Raw genomic sequence first — 20723 nt, 5'->3', positions numbered from 1 at the left:
ACAGTATTACCAAGGTTACATGCACCCAGCAATCTTCAAAGGTGCAACCCGATTTCTACCGGTTCAACCAACCGCTCTGAAACCTACTGCCAAGATGAAGTCACTGAAGCTACATCAACAGCTGCCTCAGTCGAAAGTTCTTCCAAAAAGGCTTTTCAACCATTAATGATATTACTTTGTGTTTGCTTCCCTGACACACAGTTAAACTTGTTTTTTTGTGTGTAAATGAACGATCAAGAAGACACCATGCGATCAAGAAGACACTGTGTGTGTTATATGCATCTGTGTTTTCTGTGTGTTTGTGTGGACACATTAACTTTTTGGTATTCCGATGTGTTTGGGTCATTCTGGACAGAAGTGGTTCATGTTTTACATCCCTGGCTAAAGAGGATATCTATTCCTCTGTGAGCAGGACTTGGCTCTCTTGTTGATGTCGGCCCTGCTCCTGGTCGTCCACTGTGTTTTGGAAGGTTTTTCTCCAATCGTACTTGTCAGTAAGTATGTTAATGACAACTTTTGCTGAAGCCAGACCATCTCTTCGGAACACGCTAGCCAAGCAGAATGGGCATGGGGTACATGATGTACAGCTCTGGAAAAATTGTAGATCCCAGCAACTTTTTATTTCCTTTCCAAAAAAGTTGAAAAGGAAAGTTTTGAGTGAGGAACAAAAGTGTTCAATTTGCAGTGGTCTCTTCATTTTAACTCTTCTATTCCTCACTCAAAGCCTTCCTTTTCGACTTCTTTGGAAAGGAAAGAAAAAGGTGCAGTGGTCTCCAATTGGAATAATTAATAAATGCATGTGGGCTAAATCCAGAGTCTATTTAATTTTATACTATGTCAGAAGTATGACCAGATGGACAAGGACAGGGACAGCAACGGGCCCCCCAAACCAGGTACTCCGCAGGTGTGGAGTATAATGTATAGGAATGTCAATCACCATGACATGTTGAGAAAAATGTATTGGCTACTTTTAGCTACTATTTAAACAATTTCACCTCCCATTAAGGTTCAATTTCTCTAACATTTTGAGAGTAAGAAGAAACTTATTAACAATGTCATTTTTACATTGCATTTTGCATTTTTTCCTATTCTTTGGCAAGTGGTCAGAATAATTTTACAGGGCACTATATAAAATGTTTACCTGTAATTATAAACGAGCATAGTCAATACTATTATTGAACCAGTGACATACATCTTTAGTAATAATAAAAAGAGAAATCTTCTTTTGGTATTTCAGTGTTGACTTCGGTAGTTGTTTTGGTTTGCAAGCCACATTCTCTATGAGTAATTCTGCAAGTAGTTGTGTCATCAAGATCTAGGTCGTGAGTGATTTTCAAGGTAAAATATTCAGTTTACGTTACAAAGTTCCTCAGCAGACACAGGGTCTCCTACATTTGCAATTCTGTAATATGTGCACCGTCATATATAATGCATGTGATGTTCGTGATCAAATATGCAGAGACCTACAACATGTAAAACTTGTAGTTAAGATAAATGCTTCCGCTCTTCTGTGCAAAGTTGACAGCTGGGAATGGGAAGACTGTTGGAGGAGATGGCAAATGTCTCATTTCCTTTAACACCCTTTGAGTAAAGCAGAAAATGCTTTACTTCCGTATTTGTCTTATTTGTCACCATTTACTTTATGCTTCCCTGAATTCTCTGAATTATGTTGCTTGATTTGACTCATCACACTGTGCTGTTACAGTTTTTCCGGATTGCTTACAAGCATCGAACAATACAGTAACAAAACTCTTCACACAGGCAGCAAAACAGAAGTGTATGTGAACCAAACTGTGAATCATTTCTCATTGCTTTCACACAAAATGGATTCAATGAACACATTCCCCAAAACCCACGAACTCTTTTCTCATTCAAACTCAACCACTATATATTGGTTGAGTATGTTCACAGTACATGTTTTCTCAAATGCTTACACACTGTTCCCAAAATGGTTAAAAACATATTCAAAACAGAATGCTGTGCATTTCTGCAGTAACCAGATTGAAATATAAAGAAAATGTTTGATATTTGTTAGAAAATGTTAATTATGTTGAAATATTTAGTCAATCCAAACACAGTTGATTGCAGTTTCAACTGAAAACCGACCCAAGTGTTGTACACTGTACCTTTTGAGAGAAATGGCGAATGTGTGAAAGAACTCCGGTATCAATATATCCAGGTAAGATGTCTGTTCAATAACCAAAAAGGGTATTTACACATTTACACATAATGTAAAGTACTGTAAAACTATGGATTTATAGGTTTTTTAGAGAGTAATGGATATGGAAGCCAGTAAACTGCACATAAATTAATCTTTGTGGATGAAGCTGGATTCAACCTGGCAAAAAAACAGCAGGGGAAGAAATGTGATTGGATAGAGAGCCACCATGGATGTCCCAGGCCAGAGAGGCTGCTAACATCACAATGTGTGCAGCACTGTCCAATAATGGTTTGCTGTTACACAAACCACTCATTTGCCCCTACAATATACAGAGGCTAGTGATTATACTATACTTGTTGATGTTTGTTTGTTTTTGTTGCAGCCCTGGAATTTGGGTAAATTCGTTTTTTGTTTGATCTTATTATTTTTCAAAAGTAACATTTACTATATGCAAAGATAAAAATAAAGGATATTCCTTCAAATTGCTGTGTTTGTGAATCATTCTTGTTTGACTTTACATTAGTAAAGTAATTAAAGTGGGGTGTTTTTCTTATTCTATGATCAAATAATGATTTATGTGAAAAACGTCCAGTGACAGGTGGGTTTAGTGAGTTTTGGCGGTGAGATTAACTGTTTTGCAACAATGCATGTTGGTAATGCACACTGTGAAGAGTTTTGTTATTGTGGTTTCAGTATTGACTGATGCTTGTAAGCATTCGAAAAAACCGGTATTTTGTGGACATTTGCGGAACACAAGTACAAGTTACTAGACGTAATTAATCGACACGTTGCGAATCTTAAGGATGTACGTGATTAGACCTCAATCGTTTGTGCAGTTCGTTTTATATTTTTAAGTACCTCATGTAGTGCAACGATGTTCCGTTCAGATGGATCAGTACCTGTTTTAAAATCGATTCCCCTAGTCAGGTTCACTTGTGTAAGTGTACAGGGGCATTTCCACCAAAACATCCCATTACATGTATCAGCAGGGCCGTACAATGACAAAAAAGGGCTCCTCGGATAAATGCAGGCAGCTGTACGGACGTTGGTCGCAACGCGCCCGTCAGCTTCCTTTTGAGTGCCGGGTTCCGCGATGCGCATTTCGCTGATGAACGACACGTCTGAGTGAATGATGCGTGTTACGCGGATAGAGTGCTGGGTACCGATAACCGATGGGCCAAAAGGGCACTTGTTGAGTCTCCGGGGAAAAGGGCAGGGGCTCAAGACCCCCATGGGGTCTATCTGTGAACATGCCTGTGTGTAAATAAAAGAGTAGTGTTATAATGCCCTGGAGAAATGTGTGCGTCGTCTTTAAGGTGAGGTTTTAGGTGCTAGAGGGGACAGGATGTCTCACAGGATAAATAACCCTAACAATGGGCGTAAAACAAGGTTGCCCTTTATCCCCATATCTGTTTATTTTGGCCTTTGAATTGCTATCAATTTCATGAATAGTTAGAAATAACAATGACGACCTGAAGATTCATGATTTTAGAAATATCAGGGTCAGATTCTCTTTGCTTAAACCCCATTATAATAAATGTACTATAATACATAATGTAGCACCAAAATGTCCCAACAAACCAATTTGCCATGTGGTAACAAGACCAAATGGTTTGATGGCAAAGATTATTTGTTTAATGTATACATCATGGAAAAGTCAGACATTACCACTCTTAACTTTGAAAGGAAAATTCTAAGATTAAATGTATGAAATTCTCAAACCATGGAGAGGGAAATGCCTGTACATATACAGGAATATGACCTTGATATATTTGCTGATTATATCGTAATTTGCATATTTATTAATTGCCCTACCCTCTCCATAAGAATGTTTTCAATTATTTTGTTTAAAAAAGTATGCAATTATGAGTTCAGGGGACTGGACTCTTAAATATCAAACTTTTGAACCTGTCATTTGAACGATACTAAAATTATAGTTGCATCCTGGGCCACATGTGACTCAGGGAAAGGTGGAAATGATTCACAGGGTCCATCGCCTGGCAGTGACCATAATATCATCATTATATCACTGTTGTCTGTAAGTAAGAGGGCCCCGGATTCCTGGAGACAGCCCTGGTAGCATCACAATTAGTGATAATAAAAATAAAAATTTAATTTTAGGGGCAATATGTACAGTAAAATGGAAGGATGCATTTCAAAAGGAAACCATGCATTGATGATAATGCAGGGTAAGATGGAGGTTTTGAGATTTGGGACTGATTGGGTTAACTACGGAATTGTTGCCTTCAGTTGGATGAGGTGGTATGCAAATCATACAGAAATATGTACAAGATTAAAAATTGGGACACTTGTTTTCCAAGGCTCATTAATGATTACAGATCACAAGAGGAATGTATGAGAGGAATGTGGTCTGACAAACGGCTGTAGGCGATTCCAGGCAACATGCCTGGGCATGTACACATAACTGACAACGCTGAGGTCTTGAGGCCCCCCCCCCACCCCCCCACCCCCTCACAATATCATGGAGTTCAGAACTATGGCTTGTCATTGAAAGTTAAATGATCTCTGGAACCACAGCTAGCGGTCAAATGGCTTCAGTATCCTTGAGAAGCCATAATTTGTCAGCATTAGCATATTTCATGAATCACACTGTTGGCCCAAAGAGACCATTTTAAACTACCAGCTTAGAATCCTTCAACACTGAGTTTTGTAGGGTTGCCATAACCCAAGCAAAATCACTATTTCTATCAGTATATTCCACCAGGAAGGGTCAAGTTAGAGTTACTATAAATACAAATATATACTTTTAGGAGATACCAGATGTTTTATGATTTTAGTGAAACTCTAATTACTATCTGGTCTTCATTTTCACAGTTTGTTACAAAACTGATTTATACTGTTATTCTTATTTATTAAGCCTCCCTTTTTATTGCCCCTAATGATTCAGCTCTGCCAAAGAATTGTGTGATTTAGAGGACCTCTTGCAAAGGTGCTCCCTTTCATTTTAAAGGAGAGGTTCTGGCTGTGCTGTTGCTCCATATTCTGCTGGCACAAGCTAATGTGAAACCCTGTAGCACTTTTTACCTACCCCACAGGTGTATTTTTAAATCCCACCACTTTTGACTTTTCACCTCAATGACATTTTTTCATTTGTACTCAATTTAGAATAATTTTTATGTTCTGTACCGATATAAAGTGTAACGATCAGTATCAAAAATCACTGAATCTAATGCTGCTTACTCCAGGCTAGGAGAAGAGTAAAGAATGTCTTGAGGTAAAATATGTCATCACAGGCCTTCAGACACAACCACCATCCCTGACGATCCCTTTAACAAGTTTGGGGTTCCAGTGTCAATGTGTATCACTGACCAGAATTGTACACCTCTGTACTAGGCAATGATAGGGACTGGAGAGTCTCAGGATTTCATATTTTCAAAGATCTTTCTATTAGAAAGATTGTATATGTATATACTTGTATATACATACGGAATATGTATAGACAAGTGCTGGTCATAAAATTTGAATATCATCAAAAAGTTGATTTATTTTACTAATTCCATTTAAAAGGTGAAACTTGTATATTATATTCATTCATTACACACAGACCGATATATTTCAAATGTTTATTTCTTTTAATTGTGATGATTATAACTGACAACTAATGAAAATCCCACATTCAGTATCTCAGAAAATTAGAATATTACTTAAGACCAATACAAAAAAAAAGATTTTTTGAAATGTTGGCCAACTGAAAAGTATGAACATGAAAAGTATGAGCATGTACAGCACTCAGTACTTAGTTGGGGCTCCTTTTGCCTGAATTACTGCAGCAATGCGGCGGGGCATGGAGTCGATCAGTCTGTGGCACTGCTCAGGTGTTATGAGAGCCCAGGTTGCTCTGATAGTGGCCTTCAGCTCTTCTGCATTGTTGGGTCTGGCGTATCGCATCTTCATTTTCAAATGTTTTCTATAGGGTTAAGGTAAAGCGAGTTTGCTGGCCAATTAAGAACAGGGATACCATGGTCCTTAAACCAGGTACTGGTAGCTTTGGCACTGTGTGCAGGTGCCAAGTCCTGTTGGAAAATGAAATCTGCATCTCCATAAAGTTGGTCAGCAACAGGAAGCATTAAGTGCTCTAAAACTTCCAGGTAGACGGTTGCGTTGACCTTGGACCTCAGAAAACACAGTGGACCAAGACCAGCAGATGACATGGCACCCCAAACCATCACTGACTGTGGAAACTTTACACTGGACTTCATGCAACGTGGATTCTGTGCCTCTCCACTCTTCCTCCAGACTCTGGGACCTTGATTTCCAAAGGAAATGCAAAATTCTATCAGAGAACATAACTCAGCAGCAGTCCAGTAATTTTTGTCTTTAGCCCAGGCGAGACGCTTCTGACGCTGTGTCTTGTTTAAGAGTGGCTTGACACAAGGAATTCGACAGCTGAAACCCATGTCTTGTATACATCTGTGCGTGGTGGTTCTTGAAGCACTGAAGCCACTGAAATTCAACACTACTGTTGTTTGCTCCTTGGGGTTTAAGGCCGGGTGTCTCTGTAAAGCACTTTGTGACAACTGCTGTTGTAAAAAGGGCTTTATAAATACATTTGATTGATTGATTGATTGACTGACTCCAGCTGCAGTCCACTCTTTGTGAATCACCCCCACATTTTTTAATGTTTTTTTTTTCACAATCCTCTCCAGGGTGCGGTTATCCCTATTGCTTGTACACTTTTTCTACCACATCTTTTCCTTCCCTTTGCCTCTCTATTAATGTGCTTGGACACAGAACTCTGTGAACAGCCAGCCTCTTTAGCTATGACCTTTTGTGTCTTCCCCTCCTTGTGCAAGGTGTCAATGGTCATCTTTTGGACCGCTGTCAAGTCAGCAGTCTTCCCCATGATTGTGTTGCCTACAGAACTAGACTGAGAGCCCATTTAAAGGCTGATTAGAGTGTGACACCAGGTGTCTTCAATATTGAACCTTTTCACAATATTCCAATTTTCTGAGATACTGAATTTGGGGTTTTCATTAATTGTCAGTTATAATCATCAAAATTAAATGAAATAAACACCTGAAATATATCAGTCTGTGTGGAATGAATGTATACATTATACAAGTTTCACTTTTTGAATGGAATTACTGAAATAAATCAACTTTTTGATGATATTCAAATTTCATGACCAGCACCTGTACTGGTTACACTGGACAATAACATGTAGTGTGTGTTCAACCGATATGCGTTCCGACGTGTGGTCTTGTCGTTTAGGTTCAAGAAACTTGCATCACTCCTGCGCTCAGCTGCTTTCAATTCCTCTGTGTTTTCATAATGGCTTGACATGGCTGTACATCTTGACATCTGTAATCGGTGTGTGGTGTTCTTACGTGAGTATAACTGCAGTAATATTCATTAAATATTTGCATTCAGTACAAAAAATGTTATGGATAATATGTATAGTTTTGGAAAATATGTAGTACAAGTGTCCTTCAAAGACAAAACCTTGGTTTAAATATTTTAATTGTAAAAAATAAAATAATGTCATGGTGTATTTACATGAATCAAAAAATACTCCTTGGTTTGAAAGCAATGCATCATGGGGTATGTCCAAGCTGGGGTGTATTTAAGCTGAGATGGATGTTTCTAGCCATACAGCTAATAATCTGTTTGAGTTCACTCAAAGTACTTGTGCATTTTCCATGTATATTTATTTATACGTTGAAAAACAGAGCGGTTATCAATGCTTAGAGGGAAAGATGTTTGACCCCATATTGAAAACAAAATATAAAAAGGCAGAAGGGGACAGATTAACACAATAGGTACAAAAGATAAAAGTTCAATTTGTTCAAATATATACTAACCAAATATATAAAACACTGATTAAAATATATATATAATCTGTAATTAAAAGATACGTAAGGCCCACAAAATAAATAAACAAATAAATAAATAAATAACATAAATACAAAAAAAGGTATTTCAGGTTGGGCCATCACTGAACTGTATAACTTAGGGGTACAAGCCTTCATACCATGGTGTCATGCAGATTAAACTTGGCTAATGAAGATTGTTTGGAGGAAATTACCATTTGGAAACTCAGAATCTTAATGGTTTGGTTATGAGGCACCAAAAATTATCATGTAGAGTAGAAAACGTGTTAGGTGATCTATTCATTCTAGTGACATTACTGGTGACATAGTCTTCGGCATGTCACTAACGACTCCTAAATGTATCCTTGGGATATAACATAAATATTATATAATAAAAAAGGTTAATGTTGATGATATTACAGAGATAACAATATACTAACACAAACATATTATGTACTGTATGAACACACAAAAAAAATTTTTTGGATAATGTAGCAATGTAAGTGAATGTTGGATGGACAAAAAGGCTGAAATGTACTAATGTACTAAAATGTTTCAAACAAAAGAAAAGGCTCTCGCTATCTACCTTGACCCCCACAATGCATTACTCAGGAACCCCAAGATGTTAGGATTGAGTGAGCCATATATTCATTCGTTTACATACATCTCCACAATTTGCACTTGCAAGTCATGATATTGACCACAAGAATCTTACAATATTGCTGAGCCAGATATGACTGAATAAATTATCATCTGACAATCTGGCTTTGAAGACAGAAAAATAAATTGAAACATTGTTTAAAACGCAATATAATGGCATTTGATAGATATTATGCATTCATAAGAAATAATGGGAAAAACCTCTGAAGAAATTATATCAAACCATTTCGCTGGCTACTCTGGTTCCCCAATTAATCTGTGAATAATACAATCAACTTGACTTCATTCATTCTTCCAGTGCCAATGTATAGTACCCACGTATTGATACAAATGAATCATGTTAAGATTCTAGGTGACTGACATGAATAACTGTTTTACTATTTCTATTAGCAAATGGTTCAAGAATAAAAATAAAAAAACTTTCTTTAACAATTTTGAAAAAACTGCTAAAAAGCGAGCGGGGTGAAAAAAAATCGTAAAAACGTGTATATTACTCTGATGTTTTTTGTTGTAGTTAAACACTAAATACCTTTAGACAGGGGTGTGGTAGGCACCTCTAGTAGTAGGATATGACTGCAAATAAGGAGGAAAGAACATGCACTCAAACAGAAGCAACACGCCATGTCCATCATCACACCATTGTATTAGTCCATACAGGCGGTTATAGTGACTGCATACTTGTTAGCACTGGTGGCTTTTATATGTATATATATATATTTTTTTTTTGTTTGAATGTTTTTTGTTTTCAGAGTCGAGCAGAAATGACTACAGCGAGATGAAAGTCATGAATATATGGCCCAAATTTGTAATGCAGTTCCCCCATAAGCACACCAAACGCAAATTAAAGGCACCGTTGATATTTTTTTCCATTGAAATACTGTGAACCATTGCTACATGAACCATTTCTAGATTGTGGCACTTTCTTCCTTAACACGAACACATTTATACCGTTTTTTTAAATTTTTTTATAAAAGATTTTATTTACTACTTCGCTAAAATAAAAGTTTTCCCCGCAAATACTTAATTTATAGAAAATACATGTTTAATAGTGACTCTGGTTCTTTTTTTATCTGTCATACGTATTTTCCTAAGCAATATTTTTCATTTCTCACTTTATACAGCAATTGGATCTTGGTTGGCTATGACGCTGGATAACCTGGCTTGCAGGTCGTCGTGTGGGGAGAGTCTGAGAGCTGGGTTAGTCCTGCTACTGTCTGTAATCGGCGCCACACCTGCGGCCAGGGGGTTCTGTAAGCTCAGGAAGGGCGTGTCCTCTCCCACACGCTCCTCCTCCGTCTCACTCTCTGACCCGCCCCTCTCCGTACTGTTGCCCCGGTCGCGGGTCTCCACTGTGTGTCCTGCTGCATGGCCGTTCACCTTTGTTCTTTTGGCCAGACGGCCATTGTTGTTGTTGCTGTTGGTGAGTTTTTTAGGTAGGCTCTGCGGGGGATTGGGCGGCACCAACTCGGCGGCGACGGCCTCATACTCCTGCGTCGTCTCGTAGTCGTCGTCCTCGACGATCCTCAGCGGGCTGGGCGGGGGGCTGTGGACGTCCTGGCCGTGGTTGTAGTGGGCAGAGTTCCTCTTGGACTGGGCGTGGCGGGGGTCGTGGCGCGGCTTGTCGCGGGGCCAAATCGAGGCAGTGAACAGCAGGGGACGCTCCTCCTCGCCAGAGGGGCTAACGGCCAGGGAGGGGGCCGGGGTGGCCAGGCTGGCCGACATCTCCGACGGTGGGGAGCCAGGGGTCACGGGCGTGAGCAGCTCCACGGGGGACAGGTGTGTCGGGGTGGTCACGGCTGACACATACCTGACAAGCACAAGCAAGACGGGAGAACCTTATCAATTACTGTACACAGACCACCGGACTCATTAAATGTGATGTTGAAATGTGATAAACTTCACTCGTGAGTCATTTTAGATACTCTTTGAGGTTTTTCGGAAAATGGCCTTTGATTCTTCTGTCCTATTTTGAAGGGGAAGCTGTTTCTACCTTTGGGGTGCCAGGACAGAGAAGAGCTTTCACTGGGCTGTGCTGCCAAGAGGCCTTTACATAAAAAGTACAGTCTAAACTTTGTCTTTATCAAATGCATTGTAGCTAAAGGAAATTAATCCATGGCTTTCCATTTGATTATTAAAAATGTTGGATCCATAAAAACAACGTTTTGGAGCCCTGGTCTGAGCTAGTCATTAGATATTAGATATGCACAGATGGGTCCTTTGAGACCGGTTGACCTGTGACCCCGGCTACTGAGAGACAGGTGTGCTACCTGTTGTGCCGTGTGCAGGTCGACTGACAGCGTGGGTCCACCTGGACTCTCTGGGCCCCTGACTGGCTTACTGACAAAGACATTACTGTCCATATGCCCTGGCCTGGTAAAGGGGGAAAGCTCAGATTTAAACCCCTACAAACACTTTTATCCAAAAGAATAATACAGCACGTGAATGTGGAAATATCACAAAACTTCACATCCCTGTGTACTGTGTATTCATTAAAAAGGCATACATGCTATTACCTAAAACAAACACAAAGTAAAATTACTAAAATATGAGTTATTGTTGAACAGGTCTCTTTGTGCAACTCAGCTCATTAGAAGTGGGTGACAGTGTCATTAGTCACTGGCCATCCATTCTGTGAATGGGCTGGGGGGGGGGGACTGGAGCCATTCTGTGAATGGGCTGGGGGGGGGGGCTGGAGCCAGATTACAGCATCTTCCTCCCACCTGTCGTTGTAGGGTGAGTCGCGGCAGGAGTCTGGCGTGTCTCGGGAGCTCTTCTGGTGGGCACTCAGATCTCTGGCGCCGCCCGTGGCGTTCAGACGACCTCGTTGGCTGGGCGTGGCATGCTGTCGGCTCTCTGCCGATGACATCATCAAGATTGAGCGGCCGTCCAACAGGGCACTCTCACTGCGGCCGTTGCTCCAGCTGAAGAGAAGAGAGGGAGACCGACAGAGAGAGAGAGAGGAGAATGAAAAGGGGAGACCGAAGAGGGGAATTGATTGCTGGCTGCGACAGACAGTGACATCAGCTGTAAACACAATCAATCAGGCTGATTATAGAGTTCATTTCCAATGCCATTTGAAATCATTCATAGCTCAGTTGTGCTCGACTAAACGGTCTGGTCTTATTGAGCCAATGGAATAGCTAGCTGACGACCCTGTTTTCTTTGTTTGACGTCAGAGTGTGTGCCGTTATCTCCTTTGTTTACATAAGGCGATTTTGTACATTGGTGGACGTAGCCAAGATAGTGTGGGTTTTAATCTTGCTAACGGGACTTTTACATGTTTGCACAAATGTACAGTTACTCTCCCACCATACAGATGAACAGAGGCGTTGTTATGCACTACGGAGGTCACTGCTGCATCCAACACTCACGCCATTGTTGTTAGCCTACCGAAATCGTGAATTTTTTTTCAGGCTTCTGATTGGCTTTAAGGTTAGGGTTATATCGTCGCCTCTTGATTTGGGATGCTCTTAACAGTGAGCAGTGCTTGAATGTTTTAGAGATAGTCATGGATGAGTATACACACTTGTCAGGCAATTTATAGAACTGCCTATAGTCTTTAGGACATGTACTCTACATGAGGCATGTTCACACTGCACCTTAGTCTAGGGCTAAGAGCTTTCTAAGCCCAGGGCTACCACCACCCTTAGCCAGGGCTTAGAACAATCTAGTGTGAAAAGGCCCATGGTGACAAACGTTCCCCTGGGATGTTGGTCCATGTACACCAATGGTACACTGGGGTTGTAAACCCACCTTTATTACCCCCAGCAGGCATTGTGTGCAGGGAGCTGCCATGAGCACCCAGGGCACGTTTAGGGTTAACTGCCTTGCTCAAGGACAGACATTTTATTTCTCCCTTTGCAGACTCTGGGATATAATCGAGTAATCTTTTGGGTTAGTAGTGAGAATTGTGTTGTTTTCTGTTACAAAACATATGGAAAACCTGAGTTTACAGCCTATATCAATTTTATTTATAAAGCTCCTTTTACATCAGCAGTTGTCACAAAGTGCTTTTTACAAAACACCCATCCATTTCAGCAGCAGGTCCAGAGTATTTCAATGGTATTTCTTGGGTTAACCTGACTGAAAAAACATTTAAATAATTCCCAGTTTTCCAAGTTATTTCCCAGTTTTTCCCCAAAAAATATTAATTTGGAAGATATTCAATCACGGCCTGTTTGCTGCACAGACACGACTTGCTGACAAAAAGGAGCGACCCATTTCCCTGAACAGGGAGGTGTAGCCTCTGTGGCCAGTTCATCAGGTCAACAAATGCCTCATAACGGATGCAGGCTTCGGCGAGACACTTCAGCCAACACCTTCCTCTGTTTGGAAGCCTCTTGGTCTCTGTCTGATTGCATCAGCTGTCCGACAGTCTCCATTTGGGCTCTACCATGCATTCTCCATTGTCAACTGAGATCACAGAGTTCATTAAGACTCCCAGAGTAGGAGTGCTGTGAGATCGTCCCCCCTCCTGTGATCATCCCCCCCCACCCGCGATCATCCCCCCACCACCCGCGATCATCCCCTCTCCTCTGATCAGTCGCCCGCCTCGAGAGGCTTTGAAAAACACTGGGCTGCCAGTCTCAATCCAATCACAACCTCAGAGAGAGTGAGTGAGGTTGACTCGCAGGCAATCGTGGAAAAGGACAGGTGATCATCCTATCATCCGCTCCACTGAGGCAAACTGGTCACAATGAGAATTCTGCATTTTCTAAATCCCCAAGGAGAGGAACGCAGCAGTGCTGGCTCGGGGGACGACGACGACAACGACAACCAAATGCCCAGCAGTAATGTCGCCTAACACAATGAAGCAGATAAAACAATAACATATTATGGGATTGTGTTAAACGTTATACCAGTATCTCTTTAGAGCTGGCACTGGGGGGACCGCTTTCCCGGACAGGAGGCCAGGAGCTGGTTAAGCACATCGCGAGGTAGTGTGGCATTACCTTTGACTGGAGGTTTGGGTCAGGGTGGTGGACTGTTGGGTGGATGACGTGTACTGGTTCATGGAGAACGACGTCTCCGTTTCCTTTTCGATGACGTGCTCCGCGGGTGGGGCGCTTTTGGACGGAAATTGCTGTCGGGTAAAGATGGGAAACGGACAGATGGTGAAATCACGCCGTCGGAGTGTGAAATGTGCGGATAACTGCAGCCGCTTTCAAAGCTAACCGACTGATGCGTGCTGGGAAGTGTTAAAGGTTTACTCCGTCGTAGCGTGACTCCCACGACATTGTTTAAATAACGTTTGGTATAATGGGACTTACATTGACAAGTTGGATGTTCTCCAGGGGGGGGTTGGACATCAGGGGTCCGTTTGCCACACCAGCCATTGTATTCCTCTCATTTCGTAAACTCTGCCTCAGACGGTCATGGAGTTTCTTCCTCTGCTTTCTGCGCACAGAGAGATACACCGCATTGTGAGCCTGACCGGTCGCTGAGCCAAACACATGGGATGACTGACTTTGGTCTAAGGTTGCGATTGACAATGAAAATGAATGTAATGTTTAAATCGGCAGACAATTTTGCCAATTTTTTTTTTACCAAAATACATAATGATACTACTAGTGAATAGTTCATTTTGCTTGAAAATGTGACGTGAATTACTTTGTTTTGCAGTAGGCAACCAGACACATGATTCCAACCACTAGGAGTGCAATGCAGATTCCTGTTATTGTTAACACACGTTTCTGATAGACCTCCTCAGCTTCTGGAAAAGAGGACAATGCATTCTTAAAACTCCACAACATGCAGGCCTACCTTTGTCACATACAAAACAAACTCTACTCAGAAATGCCAAAGGAGCCAATGTGGTTGTGTTATAAGGTTACACATTCACAGAACCAAACAAACAAAACCCGGGGCACGTTCAGCATTAAGCAAACGCCAGTGGACGTTCAGTATAATGAGTCTAATCAGCTACGTCCATGGGGTTTTATGTCTGCAACGTTTAGTAATGCTTAGCTGCTGAACGTGGCCCATATTTTAACATTGTTTTTAGTGGCCTTTGGTTGGTAACAGAGTCAGTGGAAATCTAATACATTGATCTGAGGAGACATTCTGCTGAGTGCAATCATCAATGCGGGGCGGTGTTAGTTAAAGGTCGGCCTCAGTCATCATGACTAGGCAAAACATAGAAAATGCATTCACTGCAATGTATGGACACCAGCCACTCTGTTACTCATTGCATATATAGGATGTCATTCAACAAGACAGTTAAGTTACTCTAAAATGTAAATTCTTAATATTATAATATGGCAAAGACAGCAACATTGTTCTCAGGACCCAGCGATTGGAATATCTGAGTACTTATCTTATGTCACCAGATTAGGTAATTCAGTTACATGTATGGTTATATGAGCATTTCGGTGATTACACTCTATCCATATTATATATATATATATTTTTTAAAAGGGTAGTTTGAATTTAGGTGTCCTGTGAACAAATTATGCTTTAAACAATTAGTCTTTCATATGAAAAACAATAATTTGTCAATCGTTCGGTTAGCATCAACAATTTAAAAGACAAAAAGAAAAAGAAAATGCCATCACAAGACATGGGGAGGAACCATGCCATAACAGCATAACAACCAAAGAGGACCCTGTTGGGGGACGGACACATATACACAGTAGGAAGGAAGTGGGGAAGGAGATGAAATTAAAGGGTAGCAATGGCAGACACTGTCAGTATTTGGCAGGACATGCTGAACGCTAGCTGGAACAGATGAGGGACTGGGGGGGGACTGGGGGGGGACTGGGGGGGTGCAGGGGTTGAAGGAGAAAGCTGAAGGGATCTTAACATACAGCATAATCACACTGAGCCTACAGGCCTCTCCTGTCTGTTGGGTGGAAACAGCCTCGTGAGATACTGTGTCCCACATATGTTTAGGAGGTCATTTGTGTGGCTGTGCGATGGTCATTTTCAGATCTACACTTGGATTGTGTGTGTGTGTGTGTGTGTGTGTACGTTAATTTGACTACACGCTAACACATTTTCTGTGGAAAATGTAATTGAAGGTGTCATTGCCAAACATTGAAATACTAGTGTGAAACAATAGGACTGTAATCGCATCATCATTCAGACGCACATCGTCTCTGAACTACACATTTAAACATGTATGTATACTGTTCTATGAAACAACACAGTATGTTATGACTGTATGATCCCTTCATTGGCGCGAGAAAACTGGCTGGAGTTTGAAGGGGGGGGGGGGGGGGGGTTTGCAGGCTCAAGCTTCTAATCCTACGTCTGCAAACTAAAAGAGGAAGAAACGGTCCATACCCATAAATTCAATCCCAAGATGTTCTGCCAATGCAGAAAGGTGACAAAAAGAAAAGAGAAGAGGTACTTTTCAGATGAGGATTTATTCAGAACTAATTTGCTCACAAAATGGCTATTTCAGTGTATCTACAGAGAATGGAATGTGGATATGAAAGTGGGACGTGATGAATTAAAACAACTATTTCACTATTTTCACATTATTCTACAATAAGAAGAAACACAGTAGGTAGGATTATAACCCTTGAATAGATGTTTATGTAAATGACATGTGATAACAGTCTAGACACTTTCTGGGCGTTTTCACTTCAAAAGAAACGTACCCCCATCGGTCATAAGACATCCTCAGACATCTTGTACCGAGCCAGAACGTGAATAAAACATGAACCTAGGCTTGATGAACACCCAAGTTCTCAAAGAAACAAACAAGGCTGTCAGGATAGTGACACAGGAGGTGTCATACAAATTAAATTCTGTGATTCCGAACGTTCCCACTGAGGCAACACGAGAAACCGGAAAGAACGGTTGTGAAAGGAAAAAGCAATTTAAAACTGCCTCGCCGTGCTAAGAGCGTTGCCATTTCTGCACAGATGTATTTTTGAAAGCTTTGTTCATGTCTCGTCCAGGTCCTGGCACTGAGTCCCAGATATGGTACAGCTTCTGGACTACGTATTTAAATTACCCACACAAAAAAAGTGTCTAAACTTAATGAACATACCATTTACATACAAAGAAAACAACACTAAAAAAATTTATGAAATTACAAGAAAGGGAACAAAAAAAAAGTGTCCTTGAAAGAGAAAAGGCTTGTGTGTACAGTAATTATTTTACTTCAAATAACGCATTTGTCATTATTCATTCCGTTAGAATCGAACTGGTCACTAAGTGCTAAAATGGTTTGACCATGAAATGTGATCAAACGTCCGAACCCACCGAATACACAAGTTCATGAAAAATGCATTAAAATGTATCTGGCGCGTCGGTGAGGAGCTGTTCGGCAGCAGAGGCATGCGCATGCAAAGATCACCTGGAATCATCAGTGCCACGACACGGTAAACCAGGCAGGTTTAGGGAGACTAGATAGGCACCAGCTGTTTACCAGTGAACACTACATCATGTCTACACTCCCCCATGCTGTGTGAGGACCATGCACTCATTCCATTCCTAACACACACTAAATAAAGATCTACAAAGTCAATATGGCCTTCATACCAAAATCTCATTTGCCATTTACTTGGATCAACAGCCATGCCTGTTAAATATTTTCGGGGGAGGAACAGACAACAAAGAACAAAGTATACTTTTTTAATATAATCCTGTATTATATATCTAAGTCGCTAACATGAAATACAACATTTTGGTAGGGGGACTGGGGGAGTCAGCAGAAGTCAGGGGTAAAATGGTGGTGAGTTTAGCTAGCTTATCCACTGGCTGGGAAGTCTTGGCTGCACAGTGAAGGACTGGGAGCTCCACTTGAGTAGCGACAGTTAAAACTACAACCAATATCACTCCTAAGCACAGTGACGTACTTCCTGTTTCTTACATTTGACAGGCTACAGTTCTCTTAACATTTTCAGTGTAAAAGCACGTTATAGAAGGAGGTACATTTATTTTCTTCATAGCATGTCATATTAAATCAGGCAGTAGGCTATCAGCATGTTCCCCTGGTTAATTTAGATTGACCCAGAGGGTGGGTACTGGACGCAGGCAAGTGCACAGGTCAAACGTCACCTTCTCTTACCAAATAAAAAGAAACAGCGACTGGTCCAAAGGACTGAAACCACTGCTGTTTGTTGCCTCACATATCCCATTGGACAACACTTCCATGTAGTCTGTTCTCTGCCTAAACTCAACCGGCTTCAGTAATGGTGACAATATCCTATGGGAGCTTTTGTAGGACTCTTCTCAATGTCCGCCGCTGTAAAAGTCACGCTTTTTACGCCGCGTCGCATGACGAGAGACTGGCGTTCACAGGGTCAGGGACTGTCCCCACACTGTCACTACGCCATAGGAGAGGTCAAACCTGAAAGGACTCTTCCCTACAGGCTCCTCCAGAGCACGCACTCTGACCGGGCTCCACCCGTGGCCACGCCTCTGTCAGCTTGCTCCCAACCCACGGCACCCGCCCCCCCCACCCCGCTCTGAATCGCTGACGCGGCTGTCTCTCTGACGTCCGTCCTCTCCGACCTCAGCTGCAGGGGAGGGGAGGAGGGGAGGAGAGGGGAGAAACGTCCCTGCGGCGACAGCGAGGGATTCATGTCACCTCCCCTCACCCACCACTTGGGTGAATGTTCTCTGATAGTCAAGGGGCGTGTCCTTCCTTACTCTGCCTGTACTACGCCCAGTGTCCCTCCTCCTCCCTCCTCCTCCTATGCAGCAGGGCCTCCCGTAGCAACACTGGCGGAGTGCCATCCCTGCAGGTCCAGTGGTTCATGGAGAGGGCGTTCGTCTCATCTGCCTCAACACCCAGTTGCCAATGCATCTCATTAGGAGGTCTGGCAGGAAGTTTGGACGTTTGCTTCTCCTCTGTCAGATTACGGCCGTGGAGGCGACTGGTGTTCCACGGAGGCCCAGTTCCACCTCACTGACACTTCTGAGGTCCTATAACGGTGTCTGCTGTAACCCCAAAAAACCCACCTCCCAGAGCTTTTACTGCTCTTCCGGGAAGATAACACGTTACAGTGTCAAAGATCAACTCAAAGATCTTTAGATCGTTATTCGATGCCCGTCGCAAAAACGAAACTACACTGTCTCAGGACTCCTATTTCACAGGTCAAAGTTGAAAAACGTAATATTCAATATATACGTTCTGGTAATAATTTCCCTATGTTCCCTCACTGCTCCATTCCCCAGTGACACTACAACTAACAACTTCAGTTAACTATGGTACGTAAAACTGCTTTAAACTACATACAACCCAACAAACAAGGCAAAATACTCTTATCATGCAAGGACCAGGTATGGGACACATAGGACATAATAAAAAGTTAAATAAAAAAAAATACACAAAAACCTTGTCTGTCTAAAGACTCAGAGGAAAACGAAGCAACAGGAGGTAGCGCTGATTGAGCATGCTCCAATCACAAGCACAGACAGGAAGTGGAAAAAGACGTACTGTAGAAGCTGGCCATTACGTAGTTTTGGCAGCGATCACCAGTAAATTCATTTGGACACCTGAGAGAGAAACAAAAGTCACAGACAGGAGAGAGAAAAGACAGAAGATGAGTTGACGAGATCCAGTGAAGACCAACGCGCATCACTGGCGTTCTCAAGAAGCCCTGTGTGTCTCACAAGCACCAAGTGTTTGCCAAAACACACACACACTAGAGAGAAAAGACCCAATCAATGTCTTGTTTAGCAGGCCTTGAATTTCAGCCAAATGTTTGGCTTGTGTGTTCCGATTCCATGGAAATTGAACAGATGATTGCACCCGAATAACGGTCAGATTATCAATGTATTTTGATCAATTTAGACAGGCATCAGCACACAAAAAGACGAGAAATCAAGTCAGGATGAGTGTGTGTGTGTGTTTGTGTCTGTGTGGGTCTACTAAAGTCCACGCCACTCACAAACACCCAGCAGACACCCATCCACAAGGAATCTGCTTGGGGAGGAACCGTGATTGGAGCGGGCAGTGAGACACCAGAGATGACGCGTGTGGCCGAGTTCTTATAAATGCACATACGTTCCTCCAGGCTTATGACTCGCACAGGTATTGTGGTCTGGCATCGATTTCCTGTGTATCCCTTTAAGCACCTGGAAGGGGGGGGGGGGCAGAGAGGGAGTGAGATACACATCACAGTACAGGCACAGTTCAGATTTAACCACTTGGACGGACGGACGGACGGACACACACACACAGTGATGCTAACAGTTCCCATCATGTGACTTCCATCGACTTACCTGATTTTCTCAAATTTTGCCTGAGGCACCAACTTGAAGTGCCTGTTAAGATAACAAGTGACAGCGTGTTCGTGTATTATGCCTTTTATTACCAAACAAATCACTAGTGGCTCTTACTAATAAAAATAAAAAAACCGCAATGACCAGTTAAACCTGATGTAAAATTCTTGTTTCTTTGTTTGCATGTTCAGTTCGTGTAGCGAAACAGCCAACATCACAGTGGGGTTCAGACACTGGCCACATCTGACCAAAGAGCTTCTCAGCAGGCCACCTGGTGAATGCTGACAGGGACCGAGGTCCAACAGAAAAGAAGCATTGTGGCGTGAGAGGCAGAGAGAGACTGCAACATGTCAGTCCAGCTGCGCATGGGTTCTTACAGTGTCTCGGCAGCTGTTCGGCAAGCCCCAGTTATCCTAGTACCAACATGTGTCTTTGGGCCTCTTCTTGTCCACTTTCCGTTTGTGCCCAGATGTTCAGGCAGGGTTCGACCATTAAAAGACACTTTGTGAGCTAAATGTGATAAACGGAGTGTAAACGGAGCCGATCAAGATGAGTCGGAAGCAGGTGTAAACGGGGCTAGGCAGGAAGAACGGGGCATTGTAAAGGATACAAAATAAATGACAAAACACTAACAGAAGGAACCTAAAAGGCATAGATGGTACGGTCTCCTGGTCATAGATGGTACGGTCTCCTGGTCATAGATGGTACGGTCTTCTGGTCATAGATGGTACGGACTTCTGGTCATAGATGGTACGGTCTTCTGGTCATAGATGGTACGGTCTCCAGGTCATAGATGGTACGGTCTCCTGGTCATCGATGGTACAGTCTTCTGGTCATCGATGGTAAGGTCTCCTGGTTTGCCCTCAACAGAGGTCAGTCAGATTGGT

General features: G+C 42.2%; 1 protein-coding gene across 9 annotated transcripts in view; it reads right to left on the bottom strand.

The window, feature by feature from the left end:
- Positions 1-7808: 7808 nt before the first annotated feature.
- The window catches only part of nrg1 (neuregulin 1), a 93953-nt gene continuing 81038 nt past the window's right edge, over positions 7809-20723 (bottom strand). For 4 of the 9 annotated variants that reach the window (XM_020053657.2, XM_020053661.2, XM_013137266.4 and 1 more), the window contains 7 exons: positions 19049-19107; positions 15937-15960; positions 14263-14365; positions 13923-14049; positions 13605-13735; positions 11373-11573; positions 7809-10459 (listed from right to left, as the gene is read on the bottom strand). In XM_020053657.2, coding sequence (XP_019909216.2) covers positions 9766-10459; positions 11373-11573; positions 13605-13735; positions 13923-14049; positions 14263-14365; positions 15937-15960; positions 19049-19107 — 1339 coding nt within the window. In that variant the 3' untranslated portion in view covers positions 7809-9765. Of the gene's footprint in view, positions 10460-10919; positions 11023-11372; positions 11574-13604; positions 13736-13922; positions 14050-14262; positions 14366-15936; positions 15961-19048; positions 19108-19618; positions 19690-20723 lie in introns of all 9 variants that reach the window. The other 5 variants (XM_020053658.2, XM_010889597.2, XM_020053660.3 and 2 more) reach the window with 4 other exon arrangements.

The sequence above is a fragment of the Esox lucius genome, chromosome 14, assembly GCF_011004845.1.
Source record: "Esox lucius isolate fEsoLuc1 chromosome 14, fEsoLuc1.pri, whole genome shotgun sequence".
Taxonomy (NCBI): Eukaryota; Metazoa; Chordata; class Actinopteri; order Esociformes; family Esocidae; genus Esox; species Esox lucius.
This window is presented reverse-complemented; position numbering and strand designations above follow the sequence as displayed.